The sequence below is a fragment of the Cottoperca gobio genome, chromosome 23, assembly GCF_900634415.1.
Source record: "Cottoperca gobio chromosome 23, fCotGob3.1, whole genome shotgun sequence".
NCBI lineage: Eukaryota > Metazoa > Chordata > Actinopteri > Perciformes > Bovichtidae > Cottoperca > Cottoperca gobio.
The window spans coordinates 1,087,501-1,101,746 of record NC_041377.1 but is presented as its reverse complement, the minus strand read 5'-3'; the positions used below and the strand labels follow the sequence as shown (position 1 = coordinate 1,101,746).

At 37.4% G+C, this 14,246-nt stretch overlaps 1 protein-coding gene across 6 annotated transcripts in view; it reads left to right on the top strand.

Moving 5' to 3' along the window:
- Window positions 1-14,246, top strand: part of dgki (diacylglycerol kinase, iota) — a 64,677-nt gene that overhangs the window by 46,306 nt on the left and 4,125 nt on the right. For 3 of the 6 annotated variants that reach the window (XM_029461545.1, XM_029461546.1, XM_029461544.1), the window contains exons 14-31: window positions 262-387; window positions 548-626; window positions 824-879; window positions 1,692-1,754; window positions 2,803-2,876; window positions 3,143-3,254; window positions 3,352-3,438; window positions 4,159-4,271; window positions 7,153-7,215; window positions 8,767-8,867; window positions 9,096-9,175; window positions 9,440-9,484; window positions 10,084-10,153; window positions 10,383-10,423; window positions 10,540-10,664; window positions 13,016-13,041; window positions 13,467-13,504; window positions 13,798-13,918. In XM_029461545.1, coding sequence (XP_029317405.1) covers window positions 262-387; window positions 548-626; window positions 824-879; window positions 1,692-1,754; window positions 2,803-2,876; window positions 3,143-3,254; window positions 3,352-3,438; window positions 4,159-4,271; window positions 7,153-7,215; window positions 8,767-8,867; window positions 9,096-9,175; window positions 9,440-9,484; window positions 10,084-10,153; window positions 10,383-10,423; window positions 10,540-10,664; window positions 13,016-13,041; window positions 13,467-13,504; window positions 13,798-13,918 — 1,420 coding nt within the window. The remainder of the gene's footprint in view (window positions 1-261; window positions 388-547; window positions 627-823; window positions 880-1,691; window positions 1,755-2,802; window positions 2,877-3,142; window positions 3,255-3,351; window positions 3,439-4,158; window positions 4,272-7,152; window positions 7,216-8,766; window positions 8,868-9,095; window positions 9,176-9,439; window positions 9,485-10,083; window positions 10,154-10,382; window positions 10,424-10,539; window positions 10,665-13,015; window positions 13,042-13,466; window positions 13,505-13,797; window positions 13,919-14,246) is intronic. The other 3 variants (XM_029461550.1, XM_029461549.1, XM_029461547.1) reach the window with 2 other exon arrangements.

The following is a 14,246-nucleotide window of genomic DNA, read 5'->3' as shown; positions in this document are numbered from 1 at the left end:
CAATTAATCTTATAATTTAACATTTAAAAAAGACAAAAAAACATACAAATACCAATAAAAGCTTTAAGAAAATCCCATAATAATGGTAAAAAGAACTTAATCATCTTCTATTATAATAACTTTCATTAGTAGTGTATATAATAGTGCTACATTAATAGCCATATCATAAATCTTCATCATCTATATTGGAACATATCAAGTGTACCTCCACTGGCTCAGTGCTGTAACTGCTGACTCCTCCTCTGACGTTTGTCTCTGCAGGGTTACACGGACGAGCCGGTGTCCAAGGTTCTGTGTCACGTGGAGGACGGGTCGGTGGTGCAGCTGGACAGGTGGAACCTTCTGGTGGAGAAAGGAGCTGCGCAGCCGGAGGAGGGCACACAGAACGTAAGCTTGGCGGTTGTCATCTAAGCTGCACATTGCTGTTGACGAATACAATGCATTTAATGTAGCTGCGTTGGAATGTACTGTATACATGTGTGTGTTCAACAGAGCTGTCTGTGGTTTAAATGTTGAGTCACTTTAACATGTTTCCCCGCGTGCTCAGCTGCCTCTCAACGTGTTCAACAACTACTTCAGCCTGGGCTTCGATGCTCACGTCACCCTGGAGTTCCACGAATCCAGAGGTCGGTGAAATCTCTTATGGCGTCTTGTTGTTTTACATTTCCTCCCGCATTAACTCTGCTCAGATTCCACTAAGTCCTTCCTCTTCTCCCGTTAATGCATTGTGCATTTAAAGGGGCACGAATGAGTCAGATTTACGCCTCCCGTGTTGTTTCGCAACATATTTAACGTGTTCATCTCTCTGATTGTGTCTTTCCAGAAGCCAACCCAGAGAAGTTTAACAGTCGCTTCCGCAACAAGATGTTCTACGCAGGAGTGAGTGTCCCACTTATTGCACAACATTTACTCTGAGAGACTCGTGCAGCTCAAACTCTTCTGCGAGCTGCGTCTCATAAGAAACATGTGAATGAAGAGAATTATGGAAAAGAGACGCAACAGGGAGGATGTTGGGATAAAGTCGGGGGTGTCTCTGTCTTATTGTCAGCTGTAAGTAATTACAGTCCTGAAGCAATTTGGAAATGGTGTTCTCTTACCACCGTGCAATTACACATTTAAGTTTTATCATCCACATGTATTTCTTCCTTTAGTTTATTTGCACAATTTCAAATACACAAAGATAATAAATGATACACAGTGCAGGAAGAGAAAACTGCTTCACATTAGTGAACATTTCGATATAGAGACGCAACATTAATGCACAGAAAGATATGACTTCATTGCGACGACGGAAACTACAAATTCAAATTTAAAAACTACAATACGTGACATATATATAAACACTTGTGCGCCCCCTTCATAACTCAAACCCTTCGTAAATGCAAGCGTAGTTTTGAATTTGTCTGATTCACGTAACGCTGCAGATATTCTGTACAGAACGAGAGATGTGGGGAGTAAATGCCACGCTGGGAGTTTGAGAGGAAGCTGCAGGAGAGGTATCTCTTTTAAAATGTGATGAACTGTAACTCTGCTTGATTCTGTATTTTCTCTGTCCGTGTGTGTGTGTGTGTGTGTGTGTGTGTGTGTGTGTGTGTGTGTGTGTGTGTGTGTGTGTGTGTGTGTGTGTGTGTGTGTGTGTGTGTGTGTGTGTGTGTGTGTGTGTGTGTGTGTGTGTGTGTGTGTGTGTGCAGGCTGCGTTCTCAGATTTCCTCCAGAGAAGCTCGAGGGATTTGTCGAAGCACGTCAGAGTGGTGGTGAGTGTTAACACACACTCGCTCGGTCTCTCGCTCTGTATCGTCTTCCATGTCGACATGTCTGGGCAGCAGGTCGGCTGGGTGATTAAAGAGTCCGTCCTTCAAGTCCTCTTTCAACATCCGCCATGTTGAAGTGTCCTTCAGCAAGACATTGAATCCTTAAACAGGGCCACCGACCTCTGCAGTAAGATTATACTATCGATGCTGACGATTGTTTTCTGGATTCATCGTCTACAAACAGAAAGTCGTCAAATAAAAATCACAAATTCCCAAAACCACATTTTACATATTTATAAAGCTTGTTTTGTCCAACAGTCCAAAACTTTCATTTACCATCATAGAAGTTTAACAAAACCATACAAATATTCACATTTGAGAAACTAAAACCTGTTCAATGTTTAGGCTGTTATAGTTTATTATACTGTTAAAATATCTTTTCAAAATGTCCTGCCAGAGCTGACATTAGCTAGTTATGTTAGCAAAGCAAATAATAATTAAATAATAATAATATTTAAAAGATCAAAAGATGTGTAATTCTTTAAAAACAGGTCACGCACATATGCTTTTATTCTGAAAGGATCACTCGTTTCCTCTGTAATTGTCAAGTGAAACTCAAACAAGAGGAAATTTTGTTGGGGACTATTTTCAGCGGCGGATTAATCCACATTTGGTCCTTGCGTGAGTATTTGTAGCAGCAGGAGTCAAAGTAAACTACAGTGAGTCATGAAGGAACATGTCACACAGGTTTTCTGTAAAGATTTTAATATATTATGCTTTGCTGGCCCCCCCGGCATTCCCGCTCAAGAGTTCATACATTTAGAGGTCAGAGTCGGACACATTGTGCTTCAGGTCTGTAATTCTCCATATTCCTTGTTGCTGCAACAACTCCTCGAGAAGAACATGACCTTTGACCTGTATCAATCACTTTCCACCCCTTCGCATCAAAACGGCGCCGAGAGCGTTCAAACCTTAACAAACTTAATACACCGTGTCGTAAACAGCAGAATTAGAGTTTTCACTTCCTGTGTCTCTGTCTGTGTTTGCTCAGTGCGATGGTACCGATCTGACTCAGAAGATCCAGGAGCTGAAGTTTCAGTGCATCGTGTTTCTAAACATTCCCAGGTAGGTGAACATACAGACTCAGGATCAGAGTCGAGTCTGGATGAAGGTTAAAGCGTTTAAAAAATAAAGCAAGAAGCGTAAGAACTAAATCTTCCTGGATACAATTAATATTATAGATATAATAATATAACGTGGCTTATTCTCATGTTTAATGTGATTATAATGTGTTCCTTTAAGAGGGTTAGCAGGTCCTTAATGCAGCGACACCCTGCACCCCACACCAGCCTGCAGCCATGATGTGTGTGTGTGTGTGTGTGTGTGTGTAGGTACTGTGCTGGCACCATGCCGTGGGGAAACACAGGCGACCACCGGGACTTTGAACCGCAGCGCCATGACGACGGCTGCATCGAGGTTATCGGCTTCACCATGGCCTCGTTGGTGAGAGAAAAAGAGAAGTGTATTCATTCATACTGAAGAACACTGATTATGTCCGTCTGTCGTCCTCTTTGGTGTAAATCTCCGTGTCGCCCACCAGGCAGCGCTACAGGTCGGCGGTCATGGAGAGAGGTTGCACCAGTGCAGAGAAGTCGTCCTCACGACCTTTAAGACTGTACCTGTTCAGGTGAGACAGCTGTCATTATATATACTGTAGCGATATGTAAGATATGAAGAAGTGTCCATCATGTGTGTTTGTATAAAGTGCGTACACACAGCATGCAGGTAGAATGATCATAAACAACACTGACAGACCGTCAGCTTGTTTGTTTCCCTTCAGACTGTTTTGCTCTTATGATTTAGAGTTTTTTACAAATTCACATTTCACACAAGAGAGGAAAATAAATGTGTGTTTACGTTCAATGTGACTAAAACTAACTAACTCTCCTCGAGCTCCGTCAAATGTTTGTTTAAAGTATTTAACCAGCTTTGTTTCCATCCATGTTTACTAGCTAGTTCTTCTTCTTCTAATTCTTTTTCTTGCTCAGAGAGAAACAGCAGCGCTACGAGGGGTCTAAACCCTCCAGGGCACCTTTACATTTTCATATAACGAGCAATAAAACATAAAAGACACTCTGTCCTCCATCTAAAGCACATAACAAAACATTTCTCTTTCCAGAGACCATTAAGCCTCCATGGTAGTGCTAATGTACCGTGTAACAAAGCACACACTGACTGTATCTTTGACTTTTGGTTTAATTCTGCTTCACTTAATATTAATAATAAAACACATTTCACACAAAGATGCAGCTCAAAGTGAACATGAACAGTAACGATGATAGTATTGTATGGATCATATAATATAATATATTAAAAGTGACAAGCTGTGTGTTTGTGTGACCTGTAGGTGGACGGAGAGCCGTGTCGCCTGGCTCCCTCCACCCTCCGCATCTCCCTTCGCAATCAGGCCAACATGGTCCAGAAGAGCAAGAGACGCACCTCTGTGCCCCTGCTCAACGAGTGAGTCACACACACTCTCTCACACACACACACACACACACACACACACCGAGGAACTAGGCCAGCAGTGTTGTAAAAGCCCGGGTTGCACTGAGTGAGTCATACAATCTGTTTAGTGGGAGCTGACATTCACTCCTCTCCGTGTCCCACATCTCCCTTCAGCCCGCCAAACCACAATCGGAGGATATGGATATGTTTATGTTCAATTTAATCAAAACAAAAGCACCGGGGAGACATCCAATCACACTCTGACATGTAATACTGTGTGGTTATGGCAGCTGAGGAGAAGACAAGGAGACGTTTATTGATTTATTTCAGGGCGCCTGCAGTGGAAGAAGATCTCAGATCACTTCCTTAAGTGAAAGTATAAATACACCAGTCTGTAAATACTCTATTATAAGTGAAAGTATAAATACACCAGTCTGTAAATACTCTATTATAAGTGAAAGTATAAATACACCTGTCTGTAAATACTCTATTATAAGTGAAAGTATAAATACACCTGTCTGTAAATACTCTATTATAAGTGAAAGTATAAATACACCAGTCTGTAAATACTCTATTATAAGTGAAAGTATAAATACACCAGTCTGTAAATACTCTATTATAAGTGAAAGTATAAATACACCAGTCTGTAAATACTCTATTATAAGTGAAAGTATAAATACACCTGTCTGTAAATACTCTATTATAAGTGAAAGTATAAATACACCTGTCTGTAAATACTCTATTATAAGTAAAAGTATAAATACACCAGTCTGTAAATACTCTATTATAAGTAAAAGTATAAATACACCAGTCTGTAAATACTCTATTATAAGTAAAAGTATAAATACACCAGTCTGTAAATACTCTATTATAAGTAATAGTATAAATACACCAGTCTGTAAATACTCTATTATAAGTGAAAGTATAAATACACCAGTCTGTAAATACTCTATTATAAGTAATAGTATAAATACACCAGTCTGTAAATACTCTATTATAAGTAAAAGTATAAATACACCAGTCTGTAAATACTCTATTATAAGTGAAAGTATAAATACACTAGTCTGTAAATACTCTATTATAAGTGAAAGTATAAATACACCAGTCTGTAAATACTCTATTATAAGTGAAAGTATAAATACACCTGTCTGTAAATACTCTATTATAAGTGAAAGTATAAATACACCTGTCTGTAAATACTCTATTATAAGTGAAAGTATAAATACACCAGTCTGTAAATACTCTATTATAAGTAAAAGTATAAATACACCAGTCTGTAAATACTCTATTATAAGTGAAAGTATAAATACACCAGTCTGTAAATACTCTATTATAAGTAATAGTATAAATACACCAGTCTGTAAATACTCTATTATAAGTAAAAGTATAAATACACCAGTCTGTAAATACTCTATTATAAGTAATAGTATAAATACACCAGTCTGTAAATACTCTATTATAAGTGAAAGTATAAATACACCAGTCTGTAAATACTCTATTATAAGTAAAAGTATAAATACACCAGTCTGTAAATACTCTATTATAAGTGAAAGTATAAATACACCAGTCTGTAAATACTCTATTATAAGTGAAAGTATAAATACACTAGTCTGTAAAGTAGTAAAGTATCATAAAAGTACTGCAGACTAATTTAAAAGAGTTGTATTATTACATGATATGATGCAGTATTATACTACTAATCTGCAGTAGTATCCAGTGTACATGTACATGGGGGGGGGGCTTGTAACGCTCTTTATGTTTATTGTTTGACTTTGTACCTGTGAAATTATTAAATACATTTATCAGTAAAAAGTAACATATTTAGAGTAGAAGTAGAAAGTACCACTCGAGGTAAGTATAAGTATGTCAAATCTAATAAAGTATTATCAGCTAAAAGAACTTCGTAAAGTAAAAGTCAGATGAAGTAGTGGGTGGATCGTATAGTACTGCATCATATCATATGTGTACTTCAGTGCAGTACTTGAGTAAATGTTCTTACACCCCCCCCCCCCCATAAAAACAATGCTTATATCTGGCTGCTAACACTGGTCCATTCCCTGCACACTAATGCGTCTCCATGTATAACTCTGTGTGGGTCTATTTTCTCTGAGTGTCCGAGCGGAAGGATCCTCGGGAGCGGCAGTAACTCGTGCTCCGCCCCGTGTTCTGCTCTGCTACTGTACTCTGTGCTCTGTGTTTGTCTACTTACCTTTTGGGCTTTTCTCCGTCTCACCCTCCTCCTCTTTTTGCCGACACATGTCTGAAATCTTTTTGATTATTTATTATTTTCATTTGTTTACCTTGTCTCCTTCCTTTGTCTCCTTCCTCTGCTTTGTTTCCCCCCCCCCCCCCCTCCCCTACTCTTGTCTCCTCTTCCTTCTCCTGCCCGGTCGCCTCCTCTATTTTTTGTTTTCTCTTTTCTGCTGTCTTCTTCTCTCGTTTCCTTGTCTCCTCTCCTTCCCTCTCTGTCTCCTCTATTTTCTTCTCCTTTCCTTCTCTCCTCATAATCTCATCTCTCTCTTTCCTCTCTCCTCGTTATCTTTTTGCTCTTTCCTTTTTCTCCTCCTCATCTCCTCTCCTTCCCTTGTCTCCTCTACCGTCCACTCTCCTCCTCCTCTCTTCCTTTCCCTGGTCCCCTCTCTTCTCCTTGTTGTCTCTCCTTTACTTCCTTCCTTCTCTCCTCCTCATCTCATCTCCTTCTCCTTTCTTTCCTCTCTCCTTCCCTCTCCTTCTTATCTTTTCACTCCTTTCCTTGTCTCCTCTCCTCACCTCACGTCCTCTCTTCCTCTTCTTCTCACCTCCTCCCCTCTCTGCCATACGTTCCTCCTCTCTTCTGCGTGTGTGTGTGTGTGTGTGTGTGTGTGTGTGTGTGTGTGGGTGGGTGCGGCCGTAGTATTCAGAAGGTGTGTGCAGCTGATCTGCGCCGCCTCTCTGCTCCCCCTGACTCCTTCTCTGTGTAAGTACCTGAGCCCTCTGTCGCTGTTTGTATCTGTGTGTTTGTGAGTGTGTGTTTGTAAGTGTGTGTTTGTATCTGTGTGTTTGTATCTGTGTGTTTGTTACTGTGTGTTTGTAAGTGTGTGTTTGTAAGTGTGTGTTTGTAAGTGTGTGTTTGTGAGTGTGTGTTTGTGAGTGTGTGTTTGTATCTGTGTGTTTGTTACTGTGTGTTTGTAAGTGTGTGTTTGTAAGTGTGTGTTTGTGAGTGTGTGTTTGTATCTGTGTGTTTGTCTGTTTGGGTTCAAACAATATTTTATTTGATGACACTCACTGATACGATTAATTTTTAATTGGTTTAAAACATTTTATTCTTTTCTTCACACATTTGAATTAAGCAACATATTTTATTGTATCTGCCCGACATCTGTTTATCTTAAGCTTTGTCTAGAACATTGTTTTATTATTATTTTAGTATTATGGGAAAACCTTGTTTATATAAATGGCTCATGTATAATAATAATAATAATAATAATAATAATAATAATAATAATAATAACCCTTTGAACCCTTTGTTTTTGGGCCGCAGCAATTATCAATTAAGTAATTAAATAATAATACAAATAATAATAATAATAATAATAATAATAATTCCCAGAGCTCAAGGTGAAATCTTTAAATTGATTGTTTTGCTCGACCAACAGTCCGAATCACAAAAGATATTTAATTTAAATATAAAGCAGCAAATGTTTGTCTTTTTCTGCATAAAAAATGTTCTATTTACCGATTGTGTGTGTCAGTGTTGGCTTGTAAAGCTCCTATTGGTCGAACCCAAGTTGAGTCGTTCAGTGTTTGTGTTGTGGACTGACGGAGAGAGAGCGTATGGCAGCTCACTGACGCCTGTCCACTTCTAAATGTGCTTCTGCCTCTCGTCTGGATGTTTCCCCCGCTGTAGTCCCTTTACCTTTGACTTCCCCCCTGAGCTTATTATCCCCGCACCGCTCCTTTGCTCTCACTTAATGTACATCCCCGGCTACTTTCATATGTTTGCTCCGGCTGTGACTGAGAAGAACAAACGTGCCGTTAATGTGCTTTGATTTGAAACCTGTCTGTTCCTTTGCAGGTAAGAGTTTGAGCTTTTGAGGTAGAGGTCGTTTTGCCAACATGCTGCGTGACCAACAGCGTTCTCTCATTCTAGTTTTGTTTATCACCCACGTCAATATTCAACCTACATCCTCGCTGGAGGCGAACAAACATTGACACTCAAACACAGAATCAGGACGAAGATAGCAGAGCTCACAGTAGAAGCTCTGCTACTGGGGGGGGGGGTTATTACTTTTAATACTTTTTGCAAACGTCCATCTATAAGTTTTTAACTTTAAACAAATGAGCGTGGTTAGAAAACTTCAACGAAACAAGACTGATGAGGAATTAAATACGTTTTAAAACCTGCAAAATCTTGTTTCGTGATGTGTGTGTGTGTGTGTGTGTGTGTGTGTTTAATGTGTGTTTGGACGTGTCTGATTGTCTGTGTGTGTGCACACGTGTACATGCACTTCTGTGTGTTTGTTTCCAGCCCTCACGCGGTTCCTGATCGTCTGCGTCTTCGAGTGAATCGGATCAGCCTCCAGGAGTACGACAGACTGCAGTACGACAAAGAGCGACTACGAGACATCTGTAAGGATCCTTTAATCAACATTTCTTTACTCGCAATGATCAACAGGATTCTGCATTTCAATGCTAACGTTGCTCTGCACCTGCTGGATGTGTAAATAAGCAAATGTTTGCTAACAGATTCGTCGTATCAACATTTAAAGATGACTAAATGTCGTTGAATGCAACTAAAGAAATGCTGATTCACCTTCTTTGTGCATCATGGTCTGTAAGTGTGTCTGTGTGTTGCAGCCATCCCAGTAGGCATCGTGGTGGTGAGGGGCGACTGTGACCTGGAGACATGCAGACTCTACATTGACCGATTACAAGAGGCAAGTTTCCCCCTTTTTATCTTCATCATTAACGCTCATCATTTCCCCCCTCTCTCCGCTCTTCTGTTTCCTCCTCGTCATCATTATTTCACGATGCTTGCAGCGTTATTTATAGACGGACGAGCACGGTGAATGCAGAGCGGCTCTTTAGCCGCGTGTCTCGCGTGGGAACGTTTCGCTAACCGAGCTAACATCTGTGGAAGTTTTGGATGTAAATGCTTTGGCTGTTTGTTAACCTTGAAACCTGTCTGCTGTGCTTGCTAGGACTTACACCAGGCGCCATCTACTGGCCACAGAGTGCACTACCAGGTACATCACTTTCTGCAGGAACACTTTCCTTTTGAAGGCTTTGGAAGCTTTTTGCTAAATATTTTATAATACTTAGAATCTGTGTCAGAATTTCAAGGATTTTGGACACTTATATAATAATAATAATAAAAATAAAAACTTTATTTAAAGAGCACTTTTCATACAAGAGATGGAGCTCAAAGTGCTTTAAAAAAAGACATAAATAAAGATGCAACACATTTAAACAAACTATAAAGACAGTAAAATGACAATAGATTATATATATATATATATATATATATATATATATATATATGTTTTACAGACTGACACCCATGTTGCGTAACATAAACAGTAATATTATACTAATATGAATCAGCTGTGATGAGTCTAACACTATTTTAAAGTTACTCTGCCTCATTGTCTCTGTCTTTGTATTGATTGCTTAACTGCTCAACAATAAGCACTTAAGAACATTTTCTCTCTCTGGATTTCTCTCTTTTGCATTCTTTAAATTACCCCCCCCCCCCCCCCCCCCCCATGTAAACCTTTCTCTACATTTAGTTCATTGTTCCGTAAAGTGACGATGATAAATAAATATCTGATCTCTTTGTGTTCAGGATGAGAGCAGAGGCCTCCCCAGGACAAGTTCCACCAGCAGACTGTCTCCCAACTGGAGCTTCTTGGATTGTGAGTGACGGAGACACACGATGACGAACGTTTCCTTTAGAGAAGTGGTAGAAATTAACCAACTTGATTTGAAAACACCAAAGAATCCCACATAAATCACACTGAACCTCCGGGAGGCTGAGTAACTTCAATCACTTGCTCTGCCGCTGTCTTGATCAGTATATTAATAGATATAAAAATGTCCTGGTGATATACAATCATATATGACGTGCACGTCTCTGCTCTGCAGCCACATCAGCTGACCGCTTCTATCGCATCGACAAGGCTCAGGTAAACACGTTCTTTATGTTGGTCGCTGAATTGACGGATTTATGTATTTCTGATGAATGTTTACGAGTTTTACCAGCTCGTATGTATTTACACGCCTCTTTTCTGTATGTTTGTAGGAGCACCTCCACTTTGTGACGGAGATCTGTCAGGAGGAGGTGTTCATCCTGGACCACGAGGGCCCGGTGGTGAGCCAGACGTCGTCCACGGGGATGCCTGATCTGGTGGTGGAGCCTACTGCTGGGTAGGTCACCAGATATATATATATATATATATATATATATATATATATATATATATATATATTATATCTTTTTAACCTTTGATTCACCAGGTAAGTCTCATTGTGTGGGACACCTGGCCCGGACAGAAGCATAACATGTGTGCTCCTGCATGCATTCTGTTTAAATAGTGTGTAAACTACATGTATTTAGTTTAAATAGTGTGTAAACTACATGTATTTAGTTTAAATAGTGTGTAAACTACATGTATTTAGTTTATATAGTGTGTAAACTACATGTATTTAGTTTATATAGTGTGTAAACTACATACATTTAGTTTAAATAGTGTGTAAACTACATACATTTAGTTTAAATAGTGTGTAAACTACATGTATTTAGTTTATATAGTGTGTAAACTACATACATTTAGTTTAAATAGTGTGTAAACTACATGTATTTAGTTTAAATAGTGTGTAAACTACATGTATTTAGTTTAAATAGTATGTAAACTACATGTATTTAGTTTAAATAGTGTGTAAACTACATGTATTTAGTTTAAATAGTGTGTAAACTACATGTATTTAGTTTAAATAGTGTGTAAACTACATGTATTTAGTTTAAATAGTGTGTAAACTACATGTATTTAGTTTAAATAGTGTGTAAACTACATGTATTTAGTTTAAATAGTATGTAAACTACATGTATTTAGTTTAAATAGTATGTAAACTACATGTATTTAGTTTATATAGTGTGTAAACTACATGTATTTAGTTTAAATAGTGTGTAAACTACATGTATTTAGTTTAAATAGTGTGTAAACTACATGTATTTAGTTTAAATAGTGTGTAAACTACATGTATTTAGTTTAAATAGTGTGTAAACTACATGTATTTAGTTTAAATAGTGTGTAAACTACATGTATTTAGTTTAAATAGTATGTAAACTACATGTATTTAGTTTAAATAGTGTGTAAACTACATGTATTTAGTTTATATAGTGTGTAAACTACATGTATTTAGTTTAAATAGTGTGTAAACTACATGTATTTAGTTTAAATAGTGTGTAAACTACATGTATTTAGTTTAAATAGTGTGTAAACTACATGTATTTAGTTTAAATAGTGTGTAAACTACATGTATTTAGTTTAAATAGTGTGTAAACTACATGTATTTAGTTTATATAGTGTGTAAACTACATGTATTTAGTTTAAATAGTGTGTAAACTACATGTATTTAGTTTAAATAGTGTGTAAACTACATGTATTTAGTTTAAATAGTATGTAAACTACATGTATTTAGTTTAAATAGTGTGTAAACTACATGTATTTAGTTTAAATAGTATGTAAACTACATGTATTTAGGTTTAAATAGTGTGTAAACTACATGTATTTAGTTTAAATAGTGTGTAAACTACATGTATTTAGTTTAAATAGTGTGTAAACTACATGTATTTAGTTTATATAGTGTGTAAACTACATGTATTTAGTTTAAATAGTGTGTAAACTACATGCATTTAGTTTAAATAGTGTGTAAACTACATGTATTTAGTTTATATAGTGTGTAAACTACATGTATTTAGTTTAAATAGTATGTAAACTACATGTATTTAGTTTAAATAGTATGTAAACTACATGTATTTAGTTTAAATAGTGTGTAAACTACATGTATTTAGTTTAAATAGTGTGTAAACTACATGTATTTAGTTTAAATAGTATGTAAACTACATGTATTTAGTTTATATAGTGTGTAAACTACATGTATTTAGTTTAAATAGTGTGTAAACTACATGTATTTAGTTTAAATAGTATGTAAACTACATGTATTTAGTTTATATAGTGTGTAAACTACATGTATTTAGTTTAAATAGTGTGTAAACTACATGTATTTAGTTTAAATAGTATGTAAACTACATGTATTTAGTTTATATAGTGTGTAAACTACATGTATTTAGTTTAAATAGTATGTAAACTACATGTATTTAGTTTATATAGTGTGTAAACTACATGTATTTAGTTTATATAGTGTGTAAACTACATGTATTTAGTTTAAATAGTATGTAAACTACATGTATTTAGTTTAAATAGTGTGTAAACTACATGTATTTAGTTTAAATAGTGTGTAAACTACATGTATTTAGTTTAAATAGTATGTAAACTACATGTATTTAGTTTATATAGTGTGTAAACTACATGTATTTAGTTTAAATAGTGTGTAAACTACATGTATTTAGTTTAAATAGTGTGTAAACTACATGTATTTAGTTTATATAGTGTGTAAACTACATGTATTTAGTTTAAATAGTGACCTGATCGCTACTTCCTGCACTATAAAGAAGTCATTCTTATTTTAATCCCTTCTGTCATTTCTATTTCCAGTGTTTCCTTGACATCTGAGGAACAAGGTAGAACACACACACACACACACACACACACACACACACACACATTTCTCTACAGGAACATGTTTTGTTGTTGAATAACACACTTGAGGCTTGTCGTCTTTGTAACAGTAATTCCCTTTAGACTTGCTCTTCAAACGTTGGGGGATATTTACAGTCCGGTCTATTGTCAGTCTTTGTACTGCCTGGGACTCTCCAGTTCATTAAACCTGGTGTTCCCCGCCCCAACATGTCCCGACATGGTTCATGCTTGTCCACACACGGCGTGTGAAAGTGAAAGTTCCTCTGTTGCCTTCTCTTAAGGTTACATGTGGTCAGTGTTTGATCGTGACGGCAGATATATGTAAACAAAGAGCAAGAAGTTTCCAGATGAACAAGTGTATCAGTCGATGATGATGATGATGATGATGATGTGTGTGTGTTCACAGCCCTGCTCACAGCCGCCAGTACAGGAGATCTTTCTATGGTAAACACACACAGACCCACACACACTGTGGAGATTAAAACCTGTTTCTCACATCTGAACCGGTTTCATGTTAAAGAAAGTGTTTTCTGAAAACATTTCCAAAAGCCGGCCGCAACAGTGAATGTGCTTTAAGGTCACATGGTGTGTTAGCTATCTGTGAAGCATGCTATATCGTGCAACATGTTGTAAATGACACAAAGAAATGTTTTACTTCCAGTCAAACATGCGAATGAGGAAACTGTATTTTCGTTCTTAAAAACAAAACCTAATGTTGTTCCTGTTTGTGTCTCCAGCTGTCGGAGTGTGTGCGTCGAGGCGTCAGCTTGTTGGTTAGAGACTCTGCAGGATGTTCAGCGCTGCATATAGCGTCTCTGAACGGACACGCAGAGCTGGTCAGCTTCATACTGCAGCAGGGTGAGACTGTATGATGCACACGTGTGTGAACATGAGACGCCGTATGTAGCATTTAAAATAAAAACATTTTTATTCTTGTAAACATGTCGTCGTTCAAACTTGGGAAAAACATCTGGGGGTGAGGTGTTAGAAAAAAGTGAGTTAAGGCTATATTAGCCGCTACTAGCATAACACACCTGAATCTCCAACTAAACTGTTGGCTGTCACGTTGCATTGTGGGTAATGTAGGCACCAGGTTTAGGAAGGAGAACGTGTGCTGTAAGAAACATCTCTGTTTCTGCTCAGCTTCTATATATTTCTGAGATTGTCACAGGAGGGCAAAGATAAA